Source organism: Oreochromis niloticus, linkage group LG2, assembly GCF_001858045.2.
Source record: "Oreochromis niloticus isolate F11D_XX linkage group LG2, O_niloticus_UMD_NMBU, whole genome shotgun sequence".
NCBI lineage: Eukaryota > Metazoa > Chordata > Actinopteri > Cichliformes > Cichlidae > Oreochromis > Oreochromis niloticus.
The window spans coordinates 19,175,277-19,201,971 of record NC_031966.2 but is presented as its reverse complement, the minus strand read 5'-3'; the positions used below and the strand labels follow the sequence as shown (position 1 = coordinate 19,201,971).

Below are 26,695 nucleotides of genomic sequence, written 5' to 3'. Positions count from 1 at the left end.
AAGTGCGTTTCCTTTGCTAACCTACTCGCACAAGGAGTATTGTTTTGCTGAAAATAAGAAGTCAAAGAGAATAGAAAAGATAAGAGCGGGACAAAGAGCATGAAAGAAAAGGTAAACCGCATTGAGATATCTTTTGCTTTTATGCAACAACCTAAACAGTTATAGAGCCACACTAAAAGAGACATAAATTTAGTTTCTGTGTACACTGTATGCATGTTTGTGCTCCTCTGTCTCTCCAGCAGATAGCTTGTTGGGAATTCCAGAAAGTGGGATAAAAAGGAAGTCAACCTAATAAAAGAATGACTCGCCAAGCGCTTAAAATCCATGATGTGCTAAATTCTCATTAAGTCTGCATCAGAGATGCATTAAGAGGTTGATTTCCCTGGGGCTCCCTCCACTGCTCAGGCAGGGTAACATAATAAATGTGTGTGTGTATGCGCACTGATCACACAGACTGTGAGGTGTACAGAGGTGTAGAGTCTCCAGGGGATGAAGGAGCTTCTCTCTGTTAGTAGCCAGCTTTGCTCCATGTGGGAGGTCAAATAGCAGCCCTTTGCATACCGAACACCTGGAACTGGCGCTGACTATGCTGTGCATGCCGCTGCATCACAGAGGCACACAGCAGATGGGATGTTTTAAATATCACCAGGGAAAATAGAGTGATAAACATCCAGTTATCCACGAGAACGCCTCACAATGTGGCAATTAAACAACATGGACTTCTACAATACATCACTTTTGGCAGGATATGAAAATCGTTACTGAAAGAGTTATTCCCATAAACTTTACACATAAAGTAACACCTTCAGCAAACACTTCTATTGTGTCGAAGCCTGTGTTTATATACGAAAAGTGATGCCCCACAAAGTGATCTACCTCACTTTCAAAGTCAAGTGGTAAACAGGCAAATGGGTCACCCCCAAATTCACATTAAATTCATATTTTAGCTACAACTAAATGCCCTGGCATGGAGCAAGTGGAGAAAGGAATTGATTTTAATCAGCCGTAGCTGATACAGCAAGCATGGGCCAGAATGGAGCGTGTATAATTAGAACCTGCTTTGAAAATGAGGGAATTAAAAGGCCATCATTCAGGAAAAAAACAAAAACTGTCCTTTTCCTAATAACTCAGTAATTACCTGAGGTACCAAATTGAATGTCATGCCTTAAAGCTCCTGAAACCTACACCACATATGCAAATTCAGACAAATTTAGAACATGTAATAGACACACAGCATCTTCTCGTTACTTGATATGCTAATCACGTCACGTATTGTCTAACCCTGACCCTGTAATAATGTGTTTGGTGTAGTTTCTGGCTTTTTTAGGCACAGCAGAATAATGTGTTTACTTACTATAGATGTGCACTGAGAATCTGTGCTGATGTCAGTAAAACACAACTTTGCAAATCTGGCAGCTTCTAATGTGAGTCGTGACACTGTTTTATTTTTATATGTGGGTTTTTATGGAAATCATCCACTTGCAAATGTTTAATTTTGGCATTCATTTCTCTCTATTTGTAATGCTGCCTTGGTGTAGACAAATTCAATTCTGAATAATTGATGTATAATAAAGATGTCTTTAATTATTTTCCTGGAGATTAATAAGTGGTTTTAGAAAAATAATTGCATTACAATTAAGTTTTCAAGGTGTCTTTCAAATTCCTCATGGTAGCAATTAAGGTATTGCTTCAAAAATTGAAACTAGCACTTATGTTACAGTGCGTGAATATGTTGAGGTATGAACAAAAAATTATCCACACAAAGGGCACAGCAGCAGGATTTGAATGTGTTGACATCTCCTCCAACGCATGTTTATGTATCAGCGAACTGTGCATGCTTTGTTGCTTTTCTCTGGATTTGCTTGAGCGTGCATGCATGCGAGCGTGTCCTCACCATGCGGAAGCAGCTACGGACACTTGGCTCCACATTGCTGCCCCCAAAAGCAGCAACTTCACCCAACTGGCGGGGGATCTGAATGGCTTCGTGGAGCAGCAGGCTGAGGTGACGCTGGTCCGTTAAACCTCCTGGACCAGACACCTGACGGAATAAGTCTGCAAAATGTCTATTAATTAGAATTATTTAAACTGATTTTACAGCAGCACTGTCTCAAAATGCAAATTATGAATTAAATCTCAAATGAAAGCACATTACAGTAATTAAAAGAAATGCCATTTGTCATTTAAAATAGCATACACGTTGAGCAAGAAAACTTGGAATAGATGAAAAACTTTATTACTAATGGGCCTCACATTTCAGATATAAGGTTTCCAAACCAAGCACTGTGGAATAATGTTTACTTTCATGACATACAGAGAGAGACAGAATTGGTATTAGTGGCCTGGCTGGTCAGCTTGGAGATGAAAGACCTGCATAAGTAGAGTCCTGTCAGGGTTTTGAATGAGATCTTTACGAAGCTAGCTGAGAGTCAGCCTGTCGCTGAGGAGATGAATGCTGACAGGCATGCGAGGGTGCTGCACAATGCCAGTACAGGCGTTCCATGGATCCCTCTCTCTGTGTTCTTATTTAGACCTCTTGCCCATAACACCTGGGCAAGAGGACTAAATAAAGGCACATGTTAAACAGCCTGCACCATGTACACCCTCATAATTAGAACTCTGGTGTGTTGAAGTCAAACACTGAGCTGTTTAATAAAAAAAGAGGTTTGTTTTTTTTACATGATTTATGGAGAATGCAGGATATTGCATTGTAAAACTGGGTTTCTTGCATGGGACAAGACAGATGAGGAGTAAAAACAATGAAAAAGTGTCCACTGCAGCCACCGTCTGTACTTTTGATACTGTATTTCCTGACCTTTGATTTTTATTTTTTACACTGATACAAATGTCAACAGACATAATCGAGGTGCCATAAATTAAACATAACACTTAAGAGTGTTGAAAAAGTAAAATAAAGTTGTATTTCTGTTACTAGAAGGTTGAGGACTCAGTAGTAATCACAAGTAGGATGCTTTCCAGAATTTATTTGTCAGGGTTGATGGAATTTATTTATTATTTATTTATATTTACTTTTATCTATCAATTAATTTTGAAAATAGGAATTTAGTGACACATGGTGTTCTCAGTAAGAAAAATTATAGACTGGTTGAACCCCTTTAACCTAGAAAAAGGGGGGCTAACTCACCTCTGGGACCACTAAAGGCTTTCAGTCTTAGACCTGACACAGATGGTATGGCAGGCATAAATAATCTTGGCATAGGAGAGTGTGAGAATTTTTTTTCAAATCCTGTATCAACTACAAGCTGCTCCAGCTCCAACCATTGTTATTTCAAATGCTCACTCTCTATTTTACCAATATGTAAAGGTTAACTTGTAAACTGCAGTTACAGTAGAGCAGTAAATTGCATCCATCTATCTATCTATCTATCTATCTATAGATAGCAGGGATTGAACCACCAACTGTCCGATTAGCAGATGACCTGCTCCACCTCCTGACCTGCACTGATAAAATATTACAGCTTAATTTATGGTCAAAAAAAGATGTAGGAAGATCCTAAGATCTTTCCTAATTGACCTGTGAAAAAATGAATAAGAGCCATGGAAAGAGTGTGCATGAATGGTGTCTTTGGCAGGCAATCCTTTTAAGGCTCCTGATGTACTTTGTACAAGTAAAAATGCCTTCTCCATAATGGAGGCAGAGTCATTTCCTCCATTAGACAAAGTGGATGTCTTTATGTAATACTGGCAATCAGGCCTGTTTTGTTTTGGCTCATTGTTTGCAGTTGAGGAGATGCATTAGGCACATGAGCGAGCATCAGACTCACATTTGTACTTCTCTTGGACGTCTGCATTGCACAAGGTCACCAATCCCATCTTGAAGCTGAGAACTCGCATTTTGCCATTTCGAGCACTGCAGAAAGGAAAGCGAAGGGAAAAAAAAGTGTTCAAATGTGACAGTTTCTGAATGGTGAATAATCTCAAATCATGGCGCACTGGGTCATGATAATAAATTCATACGTTGCTTGAGCCCTGCTGGGAGGGACAAAGCGTGGAGGAATTACATGGGTCAAAAGAAGTGGAGTGTAGGTCAGTGCAGTAGTGTGAAATTGTATTAGAACATAATCAGAGTAACTAAAGGCACTACTGGGACTCGGTAAGGTATCGTGTCCATCGGTTTATGCCCAGAAGAGCAATAACAAGCTCATAACAACACAATGTCACTTAGAGACACGTGCATGCTTATAGCGTAAACACATTCATAAATCACACTCACATTCAGTGAGCCTCAAAAGTGCTTAATCAATTGCAAGTAGCAAGACCATCGACATGGACAATGGTGTGTCCACTTTTTTTCTTAGTCTGAAATTTTAAAAATAAAAATTGAATATAAGCTACCATACTTTGATCTGAGGGGCCAACACAACAACACTGTTCGCAGCCCGGAAAGAATTTAGTGCCGAGCTGAGCAGCATTGGCACAAACCGGGCTTATCAAATTAACATTTGAAACGCTAAGTGAGAAATCAAGAACATCAAATTCATCGGAGAACTTCAGATCAATGATGTATGAAATTGAATCAAGGATGGAGTTCAATTCTCAGAAGCAAATATTGATGCTATAGATGTGCTAGAAACAGGGACAGACACGAGACACAGTTTGTAATTCACCAACAGGTCAAAATGTGTGGTAGAGAGATTTTTTCAGGCTAGACCACTACAGTCAAATGGAGTATTCATTCCCCTATTAAATTCAGGGCTGAAATTAGAGCACATGGGGACAACTGGCTGTCAACTCCTCTCACACACTTTCTGCTGTGTGCCACATGCCATCTTCAATATCTACCCCAGCGCTGCTCTTCAGGCGACACTTCACTCCTACTCACCTTGCTAGTGCGGCATGTCTCTAGAGGACACATGTATGCTGCGATATACTGTAGGACACATTTCACTGAAAGAAAACGACTGTAAAAATGGTCGCGCAAACATACACACACCTCATTCACATTCCCTGCTGCTATCTATTGGAAAACAAAAAGCAATTACCGGAATTTATTCAGAGGGTAAAGTCTCTGATTGTCTCTCATTAGCAGCAAGTAGTTAAGAGCTACAGACCGCATTTACAGTCCTCGTGGGGTTATCCCTGGATTTCGGAGTCTGCTCTAAGGGGTTTCTCTTCGGAGAACAGCAGAAAATGGTCAATCAGGAACAAAGATGGGTGAGTGTTTGTGTCAAAGAGGATTTGTTTCGACTGTGTCTCAGAGGGGATGAATGGCCTTCTGCCTGGACAGTGTTATTGGAGGCTTTGTCATGATGTAGCTGTTTACAGATGTCTGCGGTTACATCAGTGTGCAAACAGACTCTTATCCTATGACACTGACAACAGATGTTTTAGTAAGTTATGACATCACAAACAGTGACCGTGCATGCAGTGTGTACCATATTTATTTAATTTGATCAATGTTATTAAGTCTATTGACCTGATGCAATAAGAGTAGTGCAGAATGAGACCTTGCTCTGCAAAATCCTGATAAAGGATCGGCATGCTAGACCCATTTCAAGCCTTTAATACTATCCTGCTCATTAAGAATTGCATAAAGCATCAAGTAGTTGTAAGCAAGAGAGTAGGTGATATTCCAGATGGAAAATAAAAAACATTCAACAATCTAAGTGATTTACAGTTGCTATGTGAATTAAATCCATAGAGCCCCATATAGTCAATATAAAACCCACAGTTTTGCCTCATTCACAGACATTCAGCAACATTGTGCTTCGAGCAACCAGTGCCTATATTGTAAGGATACTGATTTTTCACTGTTGATGTTTTGTTTATATGAGCTTGGCACTGACTTAAAATATCCTGAACTGTGGGTATAATATGAAACTTTATGAGCATTATATGACAGAAATGAATGTGTCATTTCTAATAAAAATGCTGCACTGCTTTGGCTTTACACTGCATGAATACTGACCTTTTCCCTCCATACATTATTCTTCCTTGTTAATACCTGCTACCAGCATTACCCATGAGGCAACGGCACTACTTACAGTTTGGTCGGAGAGCCAGGTGTGGTCTCGTATTAGTTTTGTAACATCTCTTCTTTTAACTCCACTCCTAAGAACTTTTTTAAAAAATGTATATTTGCATTAATGCTTTCAAATTGGGCCGTTTCGCCTTGAAATCCCTGATATCCACCTGCCTTATAAAACCCTTTACTCAGATTAATCAGTATAAATATAAGAGAGAAATAGAAATCAGTGATAAAACATTAAAGGCAGATTAACACTGGATTTAAACTTGTCCAACTACAAAGTATGTCTGCTGGTTGTGTCTGCTTGATAAGCCACTGGTATATAAGAGCGAAGCTGAAACAAAGACACAGATACCTGCTGCAGTTCTTAACACAAGTAAGTTTTAATATATATTTCACTTTTGACTTTTTCAACCTACTCACCTGTCATAGACGTTGAGCAGCCAGTTGAGACACATATCAACACAAAGTGGAATGTTAACCAGGACGGACCTCTCTTCCTCCAGCTTCTCATACAGAGCTGTCAGGCCATGAATCACCTCAACCACATCCATCACATGATCTGCCTGCTGCAGCTCCTGCTCCCGGAACATCTCCACAAGGCTACTCAGTGCCACTAAATCCACTGAAAAGAACGTATATTTATTTAGAGACATACATATGGTACAATATTGTGTTATGTTTACAAGCATGTGTACATGAGCTAAAGCCTAAACATCCACATATACCGACACATGACCCCACATTCACTTTCAAGCACACATACAGTCACATCGGGATCATCATCCACACCTCAGCAAACGAGAGCATGGGTGACAGCAGTGCTTATTCACCCCTTTTGCCCACTTAAGCCCTACCAGATGTTTCAAGAGCAGTGACACAAATTTGATTTCGCTCTTCTAAACTAATTTGATGGCCCATCCCTAAGAGTGGAGTTAAAAGGGTGTCCGTTGATGCCAGGTATAATTGGATAGGACGATAATGAGGTAGAACAGAGTGAGATAACAGTAGTATTTTAAAGGTTGGGAGGGAATCACCTTAAAATGTATTTCTCATGCAGCACTACTCAATCATTCAAGACGTGTGCAGAGAGAAAAAAGAGCGAGAATTCTGCAGTTATCAGTGCAGCCTGGCAATTAAGTTCTGTAACGATATCAACTAGTAGACCGGAGGAGTGAGAGATAAGAGAGCAGGCAAGAGAAAGGAAGTGGGAAAGTGACTGAAAAGGGGTTTTCAGAGTGCTCCATGCATGCTGAGTTCTTATTACAGCAACGTGGGATCTAGAAGGGAAAGAAGGTTGAAAGAAAGTTGTAAATGAAGGTGGAGAAGGTAGAAAAACAGGCTGAACATGAATAACTGAATAGGTATGAAACTGGGCACTTTTAGGTATACCAAATACGAGAAGGTCTGTGGTCAGGGGAGTTCGAGTACTATACCGATGCTGGAAATGGAGGAGATGTAGGGAAGAAGAAAAAGAAAGCAAGAAAGAAAGGCCATGTTGGAGGTATTGACCCTGAAGGGGCATACAATCAAGCTTCAACCATGCAGCAAAAACTAATTGCCTCCTATTATGTAACTCAAATGGACCAATTAATAGCTAATTACCCAGAATGCTAACGATTCAGGTCGTGATGAAAATGAGGAAGGAATCTGGCAGTAGAGTAGTTCTTCTCGTGGCTCTTGAGTTTTTCAGTACTTTTAATTGCTGCATTTCAAAGCTGACAGTATAGGAAAATGCAAAGAATATTTTCAACCACATTTCTATGTAGGGTACAAAAGAGCGTTGATGCTTTCGACAACCGAATAAAGAAACATGCCGCAGCTAATCATTATATCTCATTCCTGAAGAGAGCTTGTCACAGTGGATTAGTGATGGTGCGGGATAACTGTATATCACTTAACCAGCCATTTCAGCACAGCAGATACAAAATAGCGTCGATGAAATACTGTACGTACGTCTCAGAGCCTTCTGAACCCGTCGCAGCTTCATTGCTGTTCTGTATGCTGAGAATTTGATGTTGTTCAGATCCGCTAATAGAAGGAGAGACGGATAGCGAGATTAGAGAAAACAAACTCATCCTGCATGACTCCGCTATACCATTGAGAAATTAGACATCATCTGTCCCCCCTGTTTATCACACCACTGCAGAAATCATTAGTAGTTTACTGTAATAATATTGTTATCTGTCTGTGTGCATGCATGCCTTTTTCTAAGCTGAACACGTGTATCTGACAGCGGGCCTATCTCCCCTGCAAGCTCGCCGTGTCACATCAGATTAACGGTAAAATACATGATGTCGTTTAATCACAATTAATTAAAGGCTAAGCAAGAAGCAATCACAGAGCTGGCAAATTGGGCCTCGCAGGTTAATGACAGTAGCGATGTAGTCCCTAAGGTGTTTGAAATAAAGGTCCCTTAATGAGCTGTATGACAGGACCTTCAAAGCTGAAGCCCGGTGGTGCCGTGTTACTGGTTCTGCTGCAGCCCAGTGGGGTTCCTGGACGAATGAGCAAGAGGGTGTTGTAATTGTCTCCTTACTCACCCAACGCTTGATACAGTTCTGTCATCTTTGGATGGTCCCAGCATGTTGTCTGGGCCTGATGGCTGACAGTAAAAGGGGGGGGGAGAAAAGGCAGAAGATTTCATTAGGAAGGCAAGAATCGAGGTACTCATTTTCAGGCCAGAGAGATCAAGGTAAAAATGGAGTACAAATGAGCCAAAGGGGTAGAGTCTGGCAGGTGTGGCAGACAGCAAAAGGAGTGAGATGAAAGAGTAATAAGTGAGAGATAAAGAGGAGAAACAGAGGGCAAAATACAGTGACCATTATTTAGGATAAGACAAAAGATTGTAGGATTGGAAAGAGCAGACATCAAAAGTGATAGGTTTCGTTAGCTCGCCTGGAGACCTAATCACAGTAGCTTTAAAGTCTTTCCTCAGAAAAACAATCCAACTCATATCTGCATTAGGAAAATACATTTACACTTTTCTCTCCCAAGACTAGCTCGATGGGAACATTTAAATCTAGAAAATTTAGCATCTATAAAAGAGATTCAATAGAAAGGACAAGCACAGGAAAATAAATGGGAAACTCCAAAGTAGGAAGCCTGCCAGCCCAGGACCCAGGAGGCTTTTAGGGCAGTGCTCATCGTTTTACCTGTGCGAGCACTCACTGATTGGTACCCGGTGGAGTGCTACTCAGATGCTACTTCCACTCCCACTGGAATAGTATTATAGCCCATAAAGAACTGACTAGTGAACTAAAGCAAAAGCCATGAAGCTTTGTTTCAAATTATTAAGAAGACAAATACTTTTAGGAGAACAAACTGTACCAGTGTTTGCAATACATATACAATAGTGTATGAACACACTCCTAAACAAACATATCCACGGTTCAATGATGAAATCTATAACACTCCAAAGATAAACAGTATTGATGAGGTAAACAGATAAATGAGTTCTTGGGCAAACAGGGCTCACAGTGGCACAACAGAATTTCGTCCTAATCATTTAGAGTTGATCCACTCTTTAACAAATATTTGGCTAATGGGAAGCATTTGTTTCTAATCTAATGAAGGTTTATTATACTCCATGTGATGGATTTGCTTGTACAATGGATACATTATGCCAAATTGACGCAGAAAAACTAGTTTCTCTCTCTACAATCGTTCTCAAGAGGCACACTTCTGTCTCTATGGTCGGGGTGTGTGTTATAAGAGAGTTTATTATAGGAAAATAATGTCTAGTCATTGGTTGGTTTTTGCAGTTAAGACCTCTTAATGCTGCCCACATCTTTCTATTTCCTTCAGTGATTCAAAGGGGCCTGGGTCTGGGTGTATGGCTGATGGCTTTTTTTCCCCCCAGCTGTTTTCCAGCTTATTTCTCTACCACAAAAATAGCGACAAGTGAAGAGGACATAGGCATAGCTTGAGTATGTGATTGACATGACAAGCATAAAGTGATTTTCTATTGCAGCTTTCATGTTGATTGACACTGATGTAGCTGGAGCAGATACATCAGTCACAACTGATTAGTCATTGTAAAAACAAAAAAAACCCCAACAAAAACAAAAAAACTTCCATAAAAGGAAACATCTAACATGAGCACGATAATGGAAATAAAATCAGTATGAAAATTCAGGGTAATCATGGAACTATGATGCAGGTGAACAAATTGTATTCAACTGTCCTTCCTCTCACTGTGAGATCTCAACGATAAAAAAATAAGAAGATACAAAGCAAGGAACACCCAGTAACAGGGGCTTTATATAGAAACAGTTTACTTCAAGACACCCAAGTTAAATAACTTAATTCTACAATTATTTTCTACCAGATTAGTTGAAGTTTGAGATGCAGTTTGGGTGATTCCCAGTCCCTGGCTATGGCCTGAGGGGTCAGTGTGTAAACCTGTGTATTCCTGTCATCTAAGAGTTTTTGGTCAGCTGTTCTTAAGAGATTATCACCAGAAACTGTAAAGAGCATGTTCTGCCATTGTTAGAGATATATTTAACGTGTTGTCTCTACATAATAGTGAATGACATTTGATCTGCAAGTGTCTCCATATTTTTTCTTTCTTACTTTCTGTTGTCAGCAGAATTGCACAAAGCATTGCTGCCTTTGTCTGACGATGCATCCATCTTGCTTGAATAAACTTCTCTAGCATTGCAAATAGACAGCACTGACTAAGGCTTCTGTGATTAGTGTTCTGTAAAAAGTGAGCACAGAACTTGCAAACATTTGGCCATACCTAGAAGACCAGACCTTAAAATACTGCACCACAGGTAAAAATGCAATATGTCTACCAGCTTTGAAAAATAGCAAATGAGCCCAATTGTGATCTAACTACTTAATCTGCCGTGGAAAAAGTACATTTTCTCCGACAACACAGACACGGAACGTGAAGTTGCACTTACTTGATGTAGTAGGGCACTTTGTTTGGGGAGATAGCACGCTCCCATGGTATCTGCACTGAACCTGTGCAAATACAGAGAGACAAAATCAATTTTGAAATAGGGATGTCATGCATGAACAGCCATTGTGCACAGTGTCCCTGTCAGCATGTCCAGACACCATATCCATTCAGACCTTCTTAACAGAGCTAAACAGGCACAGTACAGCCAAAGAGACAAGTCTATTGTGTGGGATTTCCACAGAGCATTGGTTTGTTTGGCACGGCGTAATAGAATACTGGAGGTAGAGAAGACGGTGACACGGGGTGACTGTAGCATTTAACGGCCCCCCCAAACTGAACCAGAGGAGGTTCAGCGAAGAATCAAAGAGGGTACAAAGAGAATACCCAACAACAATCCATGTCACTGCCCATTATTGTTTAATGACATGGGACAGTGCAGACCTGTGTGCTCTGTATCTATAAAACACACCAAACATTAAAATCACATTAAAATCATTAGCACATAGGTGAAGTCAATAATTTATCATCTTGTGAGAATGCAAAATGTTGCCTTGGATCCTGGTTGTTAGTTGGACATCTACCACTCACCCTAACAACCCTTCCAAAGCAACAGCACAGTAGCAGTGGTCCTAACAACCTGCAAAACTTTTGGAACGGCTTCCATCTCAAAGCTTCCCAGATCACATTTTAATCGCTAGAACAGGCCTGATACACGGAGGCCCCACCTGCACCTTAAAAGGCCCAAAGGACTCACTGCCAACTTCTCCATGCCAGACACATCTCAGGATAGAGTCCACGCCTCAATGCGTCAGAGCCGTTTTTGGCAGCACAGGGGGGAAACTACACCAGGCAGGTGGTTTTAACGTTTGAGCTGATCACAGTACACACAGATACACACCACAGCTGAAGTCAAAGTACTAATATCAGACTATAAATATTCCACTATAGGGCCTAATCATACTATGAAGACTAAATATACTCGTCTTGACATAAGTGTAAATATTACATCATTATTCGCCAAACCTATTCTTTCAAATATCTGCTTTTGGGGAAAGTTTCACTTATTCGTGTATCACACCACTTCAGAAATTGGGTTGTACTGCTAGCAACTAAAACATATTAAGTGACTCTACTAGATACAATACAGCTTTTTTCTAAGGAATCACAAAGTAAATTACTTTGAATATTCTTAATACTTAACAGTTTTGTGTCAGTAGAAATTGTGTGCATATATATGCATATCCATGTCCTATATGGAATATGAAACAAGCTGAAATATAGGCATGTTGGTGCATAAAACCACATAGACATAAACCCAGACATCTCTGCAGGGCATAGTGGGCTGAGCTGGCAGTGAAGTAGTGCTATATAAGCCCCAGTGTGGCATCTCTGATCCAGCGTGACAGCAGTAAATCTGGATGGGGTTGGTGAGGACACTGGAGACACACAAGTACACACCAACACTTCAGATGCACTTGCACAGAGAGATCCCTGCATCATTCAGCCTTTTCACTTCATCAGTTTAAACTAGGCAAGGTAAATCCAATTTTTCAGCCCCCTACAGCCCCACCCCCACCCCTACCTTCCCGCTACTCCTTTGTAGTCTTTGAAGAGCAGTAGGTAAAAGAAAAGACAGAATTCACAAATATGTATCTCTGCTCAAATGAGAGCAATGACTCTTGTGATGAGCTTCACCGGGAATGCTCATCATAGCAGCGTGCTAGAGATGATAAAGACAGATGCACAAAAGCCTCCCAGCTCCACCTCTAACCCAAATGCACACACAGCCCAGTGCGGGCACACACACAAACAAAGCAATTAATAGTCTTATCACCATTAAACTGTAATACACCTAGGCTTCTTTTCGCCTGCCTCAGCACAGGGTGGTACAGAATGGTGCAACATGAGGCACCAACGTCAAATAGCAGAAAATGGCTCTTACTGGAAAGGAAGTGCTGCGATCCGGGGCCAAAGTCTCTATGTGCATCCTGGAGCTGCTTCAGCCGCTCCTCTATGGAACCCTGAGGACACACGCAAACACACACATGCAAAGTCAAATCAAAGGGAATCGTGCCGTTCGTCCCTGCACCACAAAACCCCCACAATAGAAACGCACACACACAGACCACCTGCTTCTCCTCCATTAGTTAACTGCGGAATATAAATTATGTCTTTTTTTATCTGCTGCTCCTCTTGAAGGACTTTGAGAGCCTTTGAAGAGCACCAGGTAGGAAATGAAGACTGATATTAGAAAATAATATGTTTTGTTGAAACGAGAGCAGTAGCTTCTGGATGCGGTGTCAGTGCAGCTGGGGGGAAAAAAAAGCTGGAGGAAAAGAGGATGACATGAGTGAGAGAGATAGAAGGGTGCAAGAGCTCACATGTGCAGCGTCAATAATCACGGAGACCGTGGAGTTGACAAAATTAAGTTTGCCACTGCCTTTGTAAAAACATTTCATCAGTTATGTTTCCCACCAAATGGGATTTAGTCTGCCTAATCCTGGTTTATTTGAAATATATTGGATTTGGCACTTGAATCATTGTCAGCTGGATGTTGAAACGCATCCTCAAACAATGGGAGGTAAATCCACTCTGTGTGAGGTAGACAGATAAATTGAGAAAAAGAAAAGAGTGGGAGACTGTTAGACTCCAAAAAGATGCACCTGCAGTGGGATACAATTTGTAAAGATAGATATATATTAAGTTAACATCTCTCGGTGTACACATATCATTGCTCCCCTACTAGAAAAAAAACACACACTCTGGAGTGTGATTTAAATTGGTTGGGACTAATATAGAGCACTGTCAATGTGCCGAGGAGATATAACTGCCAACTGTTCTGTGTTGTAAAATCTATTTGCTGTACAGGCAATTTGGGTTGCCATAAGGAAGACAAATGACTAAATTATCCATGATCGACAAATATTAGCAAATCAAATTTTGCTAGCGTCAGTCCAGCCAAAATAAACAGGGTACAGGATGTTGCTGGGATTTAAAATTCATCATTTTAATTAAGACAGCAAAACGTGACACAGAGAGCGAGACAAAGGAGGAGGTTTCTCCATTTATTTCAAATTAATTGAATTGAATTCAGTTTTTATTTTTAAAGCACCAAATCACATGAATAGGTACTTTATATTGTACGCTAAAGACCCTGCAGGATTGTTAGTCCTCACCAAGATACCACATCTGCGCATCTCAACTCCCTTATTTTAATACTGTGAATGCAGAGAGACAGCAGATCAACTAAAGTACAAGCTAGGCAGCTCAAACAAGATTGAAATGATTTTCTCTCATTTTTAACATCTATCTCTTCATATGTTGCTTGGGCCCTACTAAAATCACAGAAAATCTGAAAGCAATCTAAAATCTGGGAGATGAATATCTGCTGGTGTCTATGGATACTCAAAATCTGTTTACCACACTGATCATCAGAGAAGATTATAAGCTTTCATCTACCTTCATTTACCACCTAAATCAAAGACCAGAGGGCACACGAACTGTGCGGCACATAGCTGCTTCAAAGATATACGTAGCAGAAATAGTTGCTGTGAAAGAACTTCTGCATGGAGACTCTTTTTTACAATTTATGCAAAAGGACATAAATTAGGAGCAAGCTAAGCCAAACCCTGCTCTTTCTTCATATACCAAATTGGATAAGAACTTAATGTAATATTAGAATGCAATGATACTCAACAATACTTCTTAAATGAGTAGAGAGGAAACATTTGCATTTGAGTTTGTACTTTTTGGTCACTTTTGAACACTGTAATGATTGAGAAATGACTACATACACTAAGGTATGATTATTGATGATTGATTGAGGAGAAAGCTTGTTAGGTTTGGCTGTGCCAGTAGGAAATACAAAGTTTTTTAACTCTGAAATCTCTGTGTAAGCAATTAACTAAACTGCTGGTGTATAAATTCAGGTTATGATGACTTTCTCGCCTCTATTACATTTTCTACTTTGGGTCTGAAAACTATTTGAAGATTCTTAGTGGTCTCACACAATCTTTGATTTTTCTACATGCTGTGGTCCTGTCAGCTTCATCAAGCCATAACCTCCCACTTGTACTGGTGCAGTTTGGAGCCAAGTGGAAAGTGACTGGTGATGAGAATTAGCACCTCTAACTGGGAAAGAGAAGAATTCTGTGGAAGAGTTCTGGTATCTAGGGGTGGTGTTTATGAGTAGGGGTAGACTGATGTGGGTAATTGACAAACAGACTGGTAAAGCATTTGCAGCGATGCGGCATAAAGCAGTATAATGTGAATATTTAATCGCTTTTGTAGATTAGGCTACCCAATCTGAATAGCAGGGCTGGAGGGTAAACCATGGATAGTCTGTAAATGGTTGTGAGTTAACACTACTGGGTGCTGCTGCAATCTAATGCCACCTGTCAGAGATAGCACTTTTAGTATGTTTTTTTGCATGTTTATTGAGGGTGAAAAAAGCTGGTTTGTGTGGACCTCATCTCTCTCTCTAGCTTCCTGCTTTATTCCTGTCACTAGGGTAATGCTGGCTGTGACAATGGATGACTGGGGTTTTCAGCACGTGTGAATGTTTTAAACAATCATCTAAATTTCTCTCATTAACTCTTATTAAAGAAAAATACATCTACAGCAGAAGTGGTGTAGGCTACTAATGTATATAAATAAAGACTCTGTGGGAGTATCTTACTGGTTTGCAAGCAAAGGCCAGTGAACTTAATTAGTTTAACTGAATGAGTATTTTGGATCAACTACTAAAAAGACAAATCACAATGGCAGGGTACCTGATAACAAAGTACAAGCTCTGTCTTACACCCACACACCCACTGCTTGTATTACTGATTCTAGGGAGTATATTCTCTACATTAAAACATGTCTGCACACAAGTTCACATTTTTCCAGAGAGCTATTTTTGAAGCTTTGTTGCGTGATCTACCCACCTAATCTATTTGGTTTTGAGTCTCATTGTTCACTGATAACACATTTAAAATTTAACCATATTTAGGATTACATGCTTAGAATTAGTATAGGTTGCTTGAAAGCATTTCAGTGACAGTCTATAGTATTAAGCATCACTTAAACAAGTGGAAAACCATTGAGTAGTTGTGGGAATGCTACATTAAGGTGCATGAAAGGGAAAAAGTTAAAGAAACAACACAATCATTCAGAAAAATCATCTTCACCCTATATTACTGCACAATAAAAGGGACAAAAATCATGGAAGTTGAACTTATTTTGATGAGATATTTCTGTACCAACATGGTGGGTGGACTGACAGACAACCATAGAGCATCTACCTACAAGTTTTCAGGCTAGTTATTGAGAAAATCTTTAGAAAGCACTGACACATGATTCTTACAGGCTGCATTATTTTTGTTTATTTGTTATTTCTTTCAGTCCCACAGAGAGCCTGGAAAAAAGTCTCTTGCTGACAAATCAAAGACACGGCTTCTCTATAGTGGTCTGTTCTGTTTTGCTTTGCTCTGTCCATGAAGTGCTCAGAGCCTCGGACGCAATCTGAAAGTCACACTGAGACAAGTCACAGCGAGCGTGCAAAGTGGGTACTAGGAATTAACTTCTAGGAATAGTTTAACAGACACTGAAAATCATCATGCTCAGAGTGGAGACAGCTCATGAGGAAACGAGGCTGGAGTGGCAATCATCATGTCAGGGTGTGGAAGAGGTGTCATGACAGTTATCTAATGGGAAGGGGATGTTCTCACAAGAGATGCAGTGAAGGCTGAGAGGGTTTTGTTGTGCTTGCAGGAGTGTTACTAGGTTACTGATGGTGGGTAAAGCTGGAAAAACACTGCAGTTAAAGTAATGCACAGTAGATAATGCATCAACTGAGCATTCTGCTAAGCACTGAGAGGAAGCCAAGTTCAGTTCAATTTTTAAAGGGGGTTAAGAATAAGTGCTTTCATGGCACTGATGAATTACCCTCTTCATTTAAGTGCATGGGTTCAAATATATGTTCATCTCATTGGCGCACTGATGTACACTCACTGCACACTTTTCCTATTAGAAACACCATCAGATGGCTAAAGCTGCTGTATGCGGTCAAGACAGACTCTGTTGTCATTGGTACATTTCTTACCAATTGTGCCCTACACTGACGTGATCTTATCACGTAATATTCTGCAGATTTATGCTATGAATCCATTCTACCACAATGGCACTAAAATAACTATAACCATGCAGAATATTGTTATAACAATATAGAATACCATTAGTACACATTAGCTTGATGGCTGGCTTGGGTAAAGGCTGTGACACCACTGACAGACAGCTAAAGTGAAATGGAGCATTAGTGTGAATAAAATTATAGATTTCTCTAAATGTGAAAATCGCGGCAAATATTTGCGATCATGTGATCATGTGAGGACAAAAGTCTAGTAAAATATATCATTTAAAAACAGAAATGTTCCATATTGTTTCACATTCTTCCTTATGATGTCGTTTCAGTTCATTTAAGTTTGCAGGCATTTGTTTATGCACAGCTCCTTTAAGCACAGCCATTGGAAAATGCCATTGGAAAAACAACAGATGTTCATAAAGCAGGTTAATATTATGATTAGTATGTCAAGGCTGCTGGGATTTGATACATTTACATGCTCCCAATGCAAATCCAACATTCATTCAGCCAAGTTTATATACTATTAGTACGAGTTTTGAAAGTGATTTTTAGTCTGTGGGAAGAGAAAAAACAAAAACCAACATCACTGCAAAAATAACAGTGAAGAAATTAAAACTTAAAGTGCAACTTAGTTTCATTTAACACATTCTATAAATATTCTACATTTTGACCTTAAGACTGTTTATTTTTCCCTGAGATTTATAAGCAATAAGCCATAACTTTGTATACAGATGGTGAAAACAGCTAAATAGACTACCTCTAAAGCTCAAAATACACATACCAACACATCCAACCAGCTTAATCATTTTAAGGCAACTTTTCTATAAAACTCATACACAAACAGTAATGTATAATGACACTGTATTCTGCTGGCTGTGGATTTTTTAACTAATCAAATAGCTATATTTCTCTATCCAGCTTTTTCACTTAGATATAGTAACTGCCTGCTCATGAATTTGATCTAATCTGATATATTTTCACAAAGAAACATATTTTCTAAAATTTTATACTCTTTCTTTAAAATTACCAATCTTGTGATGTTGTTATCCAGTGGCTTTAACCGTTCTGTGAGTTAAGTGAGAGATACATCATTGATCTTTCAGCCTGCAAACATAGTCTGATCTTCCTCTTAAATGGTATGAAAACTCTTCATCACGCACACGGCCCCTCATCAATGTCCAAAAGCACACCGCTGTTCTTCACAAGCTCAAAAGATGTGTAAAACATAAAACAGTTGGAAGCCAGAATTATAGACACCATTAAAAGCCCAAACATTGCACATGGAATCACTCTCTTATGTCCTCTTTGAATGTGACTGCTGCACAACCTGCTGCTGACAGGGTCAAACAGGCACTATGGACCCAATAGTGAACTCTACCTGAAGCACTTTCCATCTGCTGTTGAGATGCTCCAGGGCACGGGCATTCTCCATCGATAAATGGACGTCAGAGATTGCCAGCTGGTGGGCTAGATCATTGATGTGCTTCATGCCCTCTTTCACCTGGGTCAGTTCCTCCTTAAATAACTGGATGGAGCATGAGCGAGAACAAGAAAAACAGAGGACCACAGGGAGTTGGACGTAAACAGGAGTAGTGGGAAAAGAGAGGGGATTAAATACAAAATATTGAACAACATCAGACATAGATGGAATTATAGCGCAATCCAGAAACATCTAGTCTGGACCAACTACATTTAAATTAAATAAATAAATTAAAAAAATCAATGGAAACTTGATCCGTTATAGCTTTCTGGTCTGGAATTTGGCAGAAAGCCATGTTTTAATGTCTTAAGATCAGAGGAGAGAATGTACAGTACTGAAACTGAACCAACCCCAGCCCCTTTTTATAGTGTGTAAATTGGGAAAACCAGATAACTAAGATGAATGTGAGTACTTCAGCAGTTTATGCATGCCAGTGTCCCATGCATTTTGCATTGTTGGTTGTATGCCTTTGGTGTTCATGATTTTGTGTGAAAACCTTTGCTTTAGATTTTTTTAGAAGCTTCACAATCCCAAATCTAAGCTAAACTCAGTTTAAATGGGAAAATGACTATAAAAGGCAAACAAAATGAAAAGAACAAAACTGTATAAAGTTTTCCCGATTTAGAAGCGACTGGTACCATCTGAATGGTTGCTCGTAGGACTGTGCAATATTTCAAAATTTGGTATTGATATGATGCCAAGTAAATACAAGGCCACTATCGCCAATAGCAACTACAGATATTAACACTTTTAACTCCTAAAGGTAGCTTACATAGGGGAGAGCAGAGCATATAAAATGAAAGAACCATTAATATTCTAAATCTGAATAGATTTTCATGACCATGATTGTTGCTTTCCACCGTTAATTAGTTAAAACAATAAAACACACATTTCACACTTTTTCATGTGTTTTGAAACACAGTTTTTTGTAGATCTGGAGTGGAAATACACTTGGCCAGAAAGTACTTTGGGTCAACTTCTGTTGTTTTCAATGTGCTATATAAACAAAATTGTCCAGGCACTTTCATAGTTCACATTTGCTTCATTTATTTTTTTTTCCAACTGCAATAAAATAATTTATTTATCACATTTCAGTGGGATGAATGTATTCAGTCTATGGCAATCATTCTGCTACAGTAACAACAATGATGAACACTAATCCTGTGAAAGTTAGCTCATGCTGAGGATCAACACGAGTAATAACTGAAACATCACTTTCACCACTACCCGCGGATTCTTTGCCTCTCTGAAATACAACTACTTGTCTGCAAGAGCTCGTCACTTTACACAGTGAAACATGGTGAGTGCAGCTGTAAGTTAAACTTTTACTTTGAAGGCAAATGGTTCATTTTCAGTTTTCTTCACCCTTTTTACAGTTGCAGACAAGTCGATACCTTCCATGAAAACTATGGGCAATCTGCTCACAAGCCAGTGTTTTTATTTTGTTGACCAATCATTTCTCATGCAGAATACACTCAATTGCTTCTTTTGATGTCAGAAAATTAATCCCTGAATCTCTCAAAATCTGCTACCCCAGCAAAAATGAAGAGTTAATAAAAAATCATTGGAATCTATGCTAAAATATGAAAAACAGTAAAAAAAAAATAATAAAATAAAATCTGATATTTAATTTTACAATTACAAATTATGTAAGTATTTCTTTTTCATGCAAGAAGAGTTATTAAAATCTTGGTTTTTTTTCAGTTAGGATGTATATAATATAAAAGTTATATTTGGATTTTGAGTGTTGATCAGATGAAACAAGACTTTTAAAAATGTCACTTTAGGATGTGTGGAATGTAGAGTAGATGCTGAAGATCTACTCCACATTCGAATGCAAAAGTGTCTGGTGTACTTTTATAATTGCATCCTCTGTGCATCCATGTGTCTGTTTTTGCATGTGCATGCACCCATGTGTAAGCACAAGGGAGTAAAGGAGTACAGATGACGCCAACTGACAAGCCTGCCCTAAAGACTGAGCTGAACATGTGCTGGCTGTGACAGGAGTCCAAACAGTGACATGATTATTGTGAAGTGCCCTCGCTTCTAATGAATAGCGCCGCACAATTACAGGCAGCGGCAACAGAACTCAGTACTCTATAATGACTAAACCAATGACCTGTCATTTGTTTAACAACATCTATTCAGCTGAGATTTGTAACCCCTGCCACATCGCAGTGTCATTTTGAAGGGCCTTGTCATCATCTGTCAGATTACAGCCTTTCTGGCAGGAATGTGCATGCAGGCAACAAAAACAATCACTTTAAAGGAACACAGCTTGAAACAGATCACCTATTTATGCAGGAGGATCGCATACTTGCGGTTTTTAGAATTAAAAAAAAGAAAAAAAGCTGGATGTCATGTTTTTTGATGTTTGTTTGTGACATGTTGTAGTGTCACAATGTGTGCTTTTTCAGAGATAGCCAGAGGCGATAATCTCAAAGGAGACAATTAGGTTACTCTACAGGTAAACCCAATTTAGATTAGTGAGGGAGAGATAAGAGAAAAATAAAGCCGAGAGTGTACTGCAGATCGGTACCTTGGTAGCATCTATGTGGTCCTGCAGAGAGTCAATGAAGAGGTCTCCAACAGGCTCCCAGGCATCCCTCACCCCCTCTGCCTGCTCTAAGGCCCCTGCCAGCTCTTCCATTGCAGCCTGGATCTGAAGAAGACGCTCCAAAGTCCTTTCCATATGTCTGGAGGTTTTGTAAAAAATGCAACTTTTTAAAATTAACTACCCGATCAATTAAAATCTGGAATCAGTGTGAGGAAATAAATCAATCAAAATCCATGGAGCATGCAGTGAAACAACCCATTTATCCAAATTTACAGGCTGTCATTTCAATAAGGGAGTGTATATAAATATATATTTCATTCCACCAGTTCTAAATGGCTTTTGTGCAAAAACAAGTTTCGATATAGAGAAAAGTGAGCTCTGAATTTTCATGACTTCAAACCTTGATAAATGTGTTTTCATAATTGTTTCTGTAATGGATTATAGCTGCCACATTTTGTAATCAGGTTATGGTAATTGTATTACATGAAATATATTGCTACATAAACCTGCTGTGGAGGCACACACACACACCCACAGTCACAGGAAGAAACAACTCTTGACTTTAAAGCCTTAAAAACACACACAGGCATTGTTCTGCTGTATGATCTTCTTTTTTGATAAAATGATAAAGTTTTATTATAAATATATACCAAAATCTCATTCTTTGAAACAAACACAGTAGAATGACTTTGCTAAATTAATTGCTCTTTGAACCTTTTCCATTTCATTTTTTACCTACTTCAACATAATTTGCAGAGCTCATTTTCTCTTATTGCTAAATTTCTAAACACAATCACTCACTAAAACATAAATGTATAATGGGAGTCACAGCTGACAAAGGCTAACCACAACTACAAGACATTTAATTTCTTAAACATGATTCAGAAACATTTGCTCTTATTGCTAATGATCTAACTTAACCGATAGCAGAATAAATTGACACCAACAATGGGTAGAAATCATCTAAGATGAAAGGAAGAAATAAATTGTCTTGAAAAATTAACTTTTCATTTTCCATGTTTATATTTCATATTTATAACTCCATACAATTATATACTCACAGGCCAATTCATTAGTTACCAGCACTGGGTTTAACGTGCTACATTTAACATCAGAAGACATTTACAGTACGGTCCTAAAGGAAATGTTCTGCAAAACATCTTCTCTTTTTCTGATGATTCTTTGTAAACACTAGAGATGGTTGTGTGGGAAAATCACAGTAGATCAGCAGTTTCTGAAATACTAAGACCACCAGATCTGGTGCCAGATCACTTAAATCACCTTTCTTCCACATTTCCTCTGATGCCTAAATTAAATTTCTGAAGGTTATCTTGACCATGTCTAAATATACTCAGTTAATTGCATTAATAAGCAGTTAAATAGGTGGTTCAGATGAAGTGTACCAACCATCTTCAACGATCACAATCTCGATTTGCTGTATATTACATGTAGATTTTATTTTTGCAGATTGCACAGTATGCCCTGAACATTGTATTGCAATGAATGTTCCATGCTGTTTTTACAGACTATGGTTTTCAGCATTGATTAAATTATTTTTTAAAAAAGAAAGAAAGTAATTGCCACATGGCTATGATGACAAACAACAAAAGCCAAGAACACTGGCTAGATATGGTCTGTGGACCCTGATTAAGACTTAGAGTTTATGCCAATTTGCTTGAAAAATAAACTTAAAATATCACTCTATCTGAAGATCGACTGTCTTAGTAGTTTTCCGTGGTAATACTTGCACTACATGAAATCTACTTCTCTTTTATCTCTTTTGGTTTTGTTTTTTTGTTTTGCTTTGTTTTTTTAATGGAACAATTTTATTATTTGATGTTTGGCGTTCTCAGAAGTGTCGGAGGTTTTGTGAATGTAGTTTGAAAATTGTTTTTTGTGATTATTTGAGAAATGGGAAATGGTTTCAACCAATCTGCCTAAGTAATTCTGAGAAACTGTAATATAATTATGACAAATATGCATTTCTTTTTCCTTTTTCCATTAACTCCATTCCATTATCTCTCTCTTTATCTGTCTTGTTCATTATATGTAGACTACAGAGTATACTGCGCGGACTCACAAAAGCAAAAAGAATAATCACATATGCCACACCTATCATTTATATTTAATCATAAGTGCGCTTTAGTCACTCTTCATGACTAAAAGAAAAATATAGTAATGAATAACGAGTTGTCTAATAGTTTCACGGGCACAGAGACCATAGAATTTGTTTTATTCACTGATGTTTTATCATTACTAGTTTAATTTAAAAACACTAATCACTAAAATTGTATTGGCAAGGCCTGCAGAGGACACAAATAATTGTATTCTGAAGAAAGATCTAAAAATAATTTTCCTTGTACTCAACTTGATTAAAAATTATGACAGACAAAGAGTACAGAGTCCCAGTGGTGGAATAAATGAAAGGACGAAGAATAACCCAGTAAATCTACAGCGTACTTGAATAGAAATATATATGAATTATCAGCAAAATGTGCTCATCATACTGAAAACTGGCCAGTGTGAGCAACATTATATTGATTGAATTATGGAATGTGTAAGAAGGCTTTTACTACTGTATCTGGTAAAGATCAAGCCAAAAAAACAAAAACAAAACAGTTCTACTACACTATCTTGAATTCCTCTAATCTTTCTTTAATCTCTTGGGGGGCTTAATCAATTATTTAAACAGAACTAAGTTCAGAGGCTAAATGTATCTTTGGTAAATTTTCTAGCAACTCCTAGATATCTGAAATACGACAAGCTGTCAGATAAATGCAGTAAAGTAAATTTTACCCTGGATTTTGGTGGAAGCAGAAGGTGCCATCCAGTGGGAATACTAAAGCACAAGTATCTCCAATTCGCAATTAAATAATCCTGATAAATTATAGTAAACAATCCCAGTATGGTTACTTTTCACCAGTTCAGAAACCACCCTTTATCAGAACAAGATAGTTTATATATATATTACAAATAAAAGAGTCTAACCTGTGGCGGTCCACACAACGTGCTGTCAGTTTTTCCCACAGGTCACTGGCTACGTTCGCCTGCTTCCATACAGAGCGGCTCACATTCAAGATCCGCCGGCGTGGAGACACCTCTGTGGAAGATGGAAGAGGTTTGATGGGGTCATGCAGAGGTAACAGCATAAAGGTGCAAAGGAAGAAGTAATAAACGGGAGCATATGGAGAAATAACAGGGTGAAGAGAAGAACAGGGGGTTAGAAGTCAGCCAAGAGAAGAGTAATGATTTAAGAAGGATGGCATATCAACTCGATGAATAGAAACAGGGAAAGAGAAAGGCAGGGGGCAGCTCATGTTGGGGAACACAGTAAGGTTGATTGCTACAGTATTCCCTCAATGAACAGCCAGAGGTGAGAGCCAAACACTACAAAGAGGATGTGACCGTGGAGAACCAAAGGAGCATGCTGTATTATTGATCTGAGCAGATGGTACTTTAGAGGTGGTGAACTAGAGCTAATTGGTCCTGACCCACACGTTTTCCCTAAACTCAGTGTGACACGAGAGGACGGATCACTGCTAATAACTACTAATGGAACGTTTCACCTGCATGGGTCCTACCAAAGGAACTCAACTGAGGGGGTGTATGAGTATGACATTTTGGCTGGAGCAGCAGTTGGCACAGCCGATGGAGGGAGCAGACCTTTTCCATCGGTCAGGGTCTCCTCGGGCTCCTGGAAGGGGTGCTGAGCCAGAAATGCCTGGGCAGACTCCAAGACAGAGTAGATAAATGGCCCACGGGACTTGACATCCTCCATGAATGCCTGCAGGGATACAGAGAGGGAGATGGAAAAATGGAAAACTATCTCCAAACTTAAGGGCTTTTTCCTCAAAGGACGATGAGGAAGACATGGTCGCAGCTGAACCTGCGTCTACTCTCAGAGCATTCTAGTGCTTAATTATGCAAAATAAATCGCCAAATAACTGAAATATTATAATAATTAGAAAATATTATTTCAGTTATTTGATAAATAATATTAATCACCAATCATTAAACTGCTTTTTTGAAGTTGTAATGTCAAACTTTTCCTGGCTTAGTAATAAGTAGAGATAGATTGGACATTGGTCCAATGGTATTGGGCATCAGAGACAATGAGCAGATGCATGGTTCTTCTATTCAGTTCAGGTCTATGTTGTTCTGTGTTTACTTTGCCATGTGACAGTAGCTGCTATCAGCAGAGCTAGCATAAAGGAAGCAAACAGCAGGGGGACAGCGGTTTATAGGTATATCACAGTTTTCTATGTTTGCAAATGGTTTTTACTTAAACTTTAAACTGTGATCAGAGTGAATTAACATGACTCAAAAACATCCAGCGATGACAATGGTTGTTAATTTACTTTCACTTTCATCATGTTCACTCATAGATTTTACCCGAGGAGCTAGAAGGTCACTGGTTTAGTGTAACAGTTGTTGGTAAGCTTTTACCGCACTTGCAGTAATATACTGTGTTGTTGTCAGTGCCATTAATTATTATTTCACTAGTGTGACGAGAAAAAGGGAGAATCTACTGTGGCTGTAAATGACAGCAGTTTGTACCCTAATGTCTCTCACTTTGATGTGAAATACAACCAGTGTAGTCAGTCTAGTTGCTACAATTGCGTCTCTTACAACTGCAGTCTTCTTCTCATTGTCAACCACTTCTATGTCTGGTTGACTGGCCAACAGCTGCTTGTCCGTCTGGACCTTGAAGTCCCACAGGACCTTTGCCCTGTTGTACGCAATCACTTTCATGGTCTCCCATTGGGAATTGGGGACTTCTAACACACATGCACCACAAATGTTCCTGTACACTATCTCAGTCACTTGGTTGTGCCTTTCAGTGTGTGCTGTCCCTGCTCACATATACATGTTATACTTTCATGTCCTAGCAAGAACCTGTGACTGATGATCACCTGAGTGAAAAAACTCATGCATACAATGTAATGAGGTGATGTTTCCAGTTTTACAAGTTGAGGACTGCATAAATCTACCACTGACAGGCATATAGAGAATTTCAGATTAGTCAACTGTCAATATCAAAAACACGACAGATAAGCTGCACAAGTACGGAAAACATAGAAAAGTAGTTGAGGTACACAGCTATAATCTACCATTCTGACCAGACCAAGGATTTTTCTAATGCAAGTCAAACAACTTTTATATGCCATAAAAATCACCCAAACCACAAAATAGAGAGAAGTTTACATAGTAATAATCACCAGCTGACAAGTCTACCCAAGCCTAATATCAAAATATCAGTAAAACCGACTCCATTTATTTATTATTTTAAATTAAATTAATTTGGATTTACTTAAGATACTCAATAACAGGGCAACTTTGAGCAAAGTTATTTAAACATATCTGAAATCTGGATGTTAGAGATTAAACTTTATGAAAGTTTCTCTGTGAAACCACCAGTGGAACAAGTAAAAAATGTAGCAAGAAACCCTCTGAGTATACTGGTTAGAGCAAGGGTGTGTTTGACGTCTATGAATTTTTTACTTGGTGAGAATAAATATTTTATTTTTTTCTTTCAGAGATTGCATAACCTTCCTTAAAGATTATAACATGCCACACAGGTTGTTTAGCTAACCTATTTAAGAAACACTAAATGGCGTACATAAAATTAACTTGCTCAA

The 26,695-nt window shown here is 38.9% G+C and overlaps 1 protein-coding gene across 6 annotated transcripts in view; it reads right to left on the bottom strand.

The window, feature by feature from the left end:
- Positions 1-26,695, bottom strand: part of drp2 (dystrophin related protein 2) — a 168,354-nt gene that overhangs the window by 21,489 nt on the left and 120,170 nt on the right. For all 6 annotated transcript variants that reach the window (XM_019364752.2, XM_013271340.3, XM_005467432.4 and 3 more), the window contains 11 exons: positions 24,720-24,840; positions 24,045-24,156; positions 21,039-21,195; positions 18,398-18,544; positions 12,838-12,916; positions 10,897-10,957; positions 8,530-8,591; positions 7,943-8,017; positions 6,410-6,611; positions 3,783-3,868; positions 1,895-2,052 (listed from right to left, as the gene is read on the bottom strand). In XM_019364752.2, coding sequence (XP_019220297.1) covers positions 1,895-2,052; positions 3,783-3,868; positions 6,410-6,611; positions 7,943-8,017; positions 8,530-8,591; positions 10,897-10,957; positions 12,838-12,916; positions 18,398-18,544; positions 21,039-21,195; positions 24,045-24,156; positions 24,720-24,840 — 1,260 coding nt within the window. The remainder of the gene's footprint in view (positions 1-1,894; positions 2,053-3,782; positions 3,869-6,409; positions 6,612-7,942; positions 8,018-8,529; positions 8,592-10,896; positions 10,958-12,837; positions 12,917-18,397; positions 18,545-21,038; positions 21,196-24,044; positions 24,157-24,719; positions 24,841-26,695) is intronic.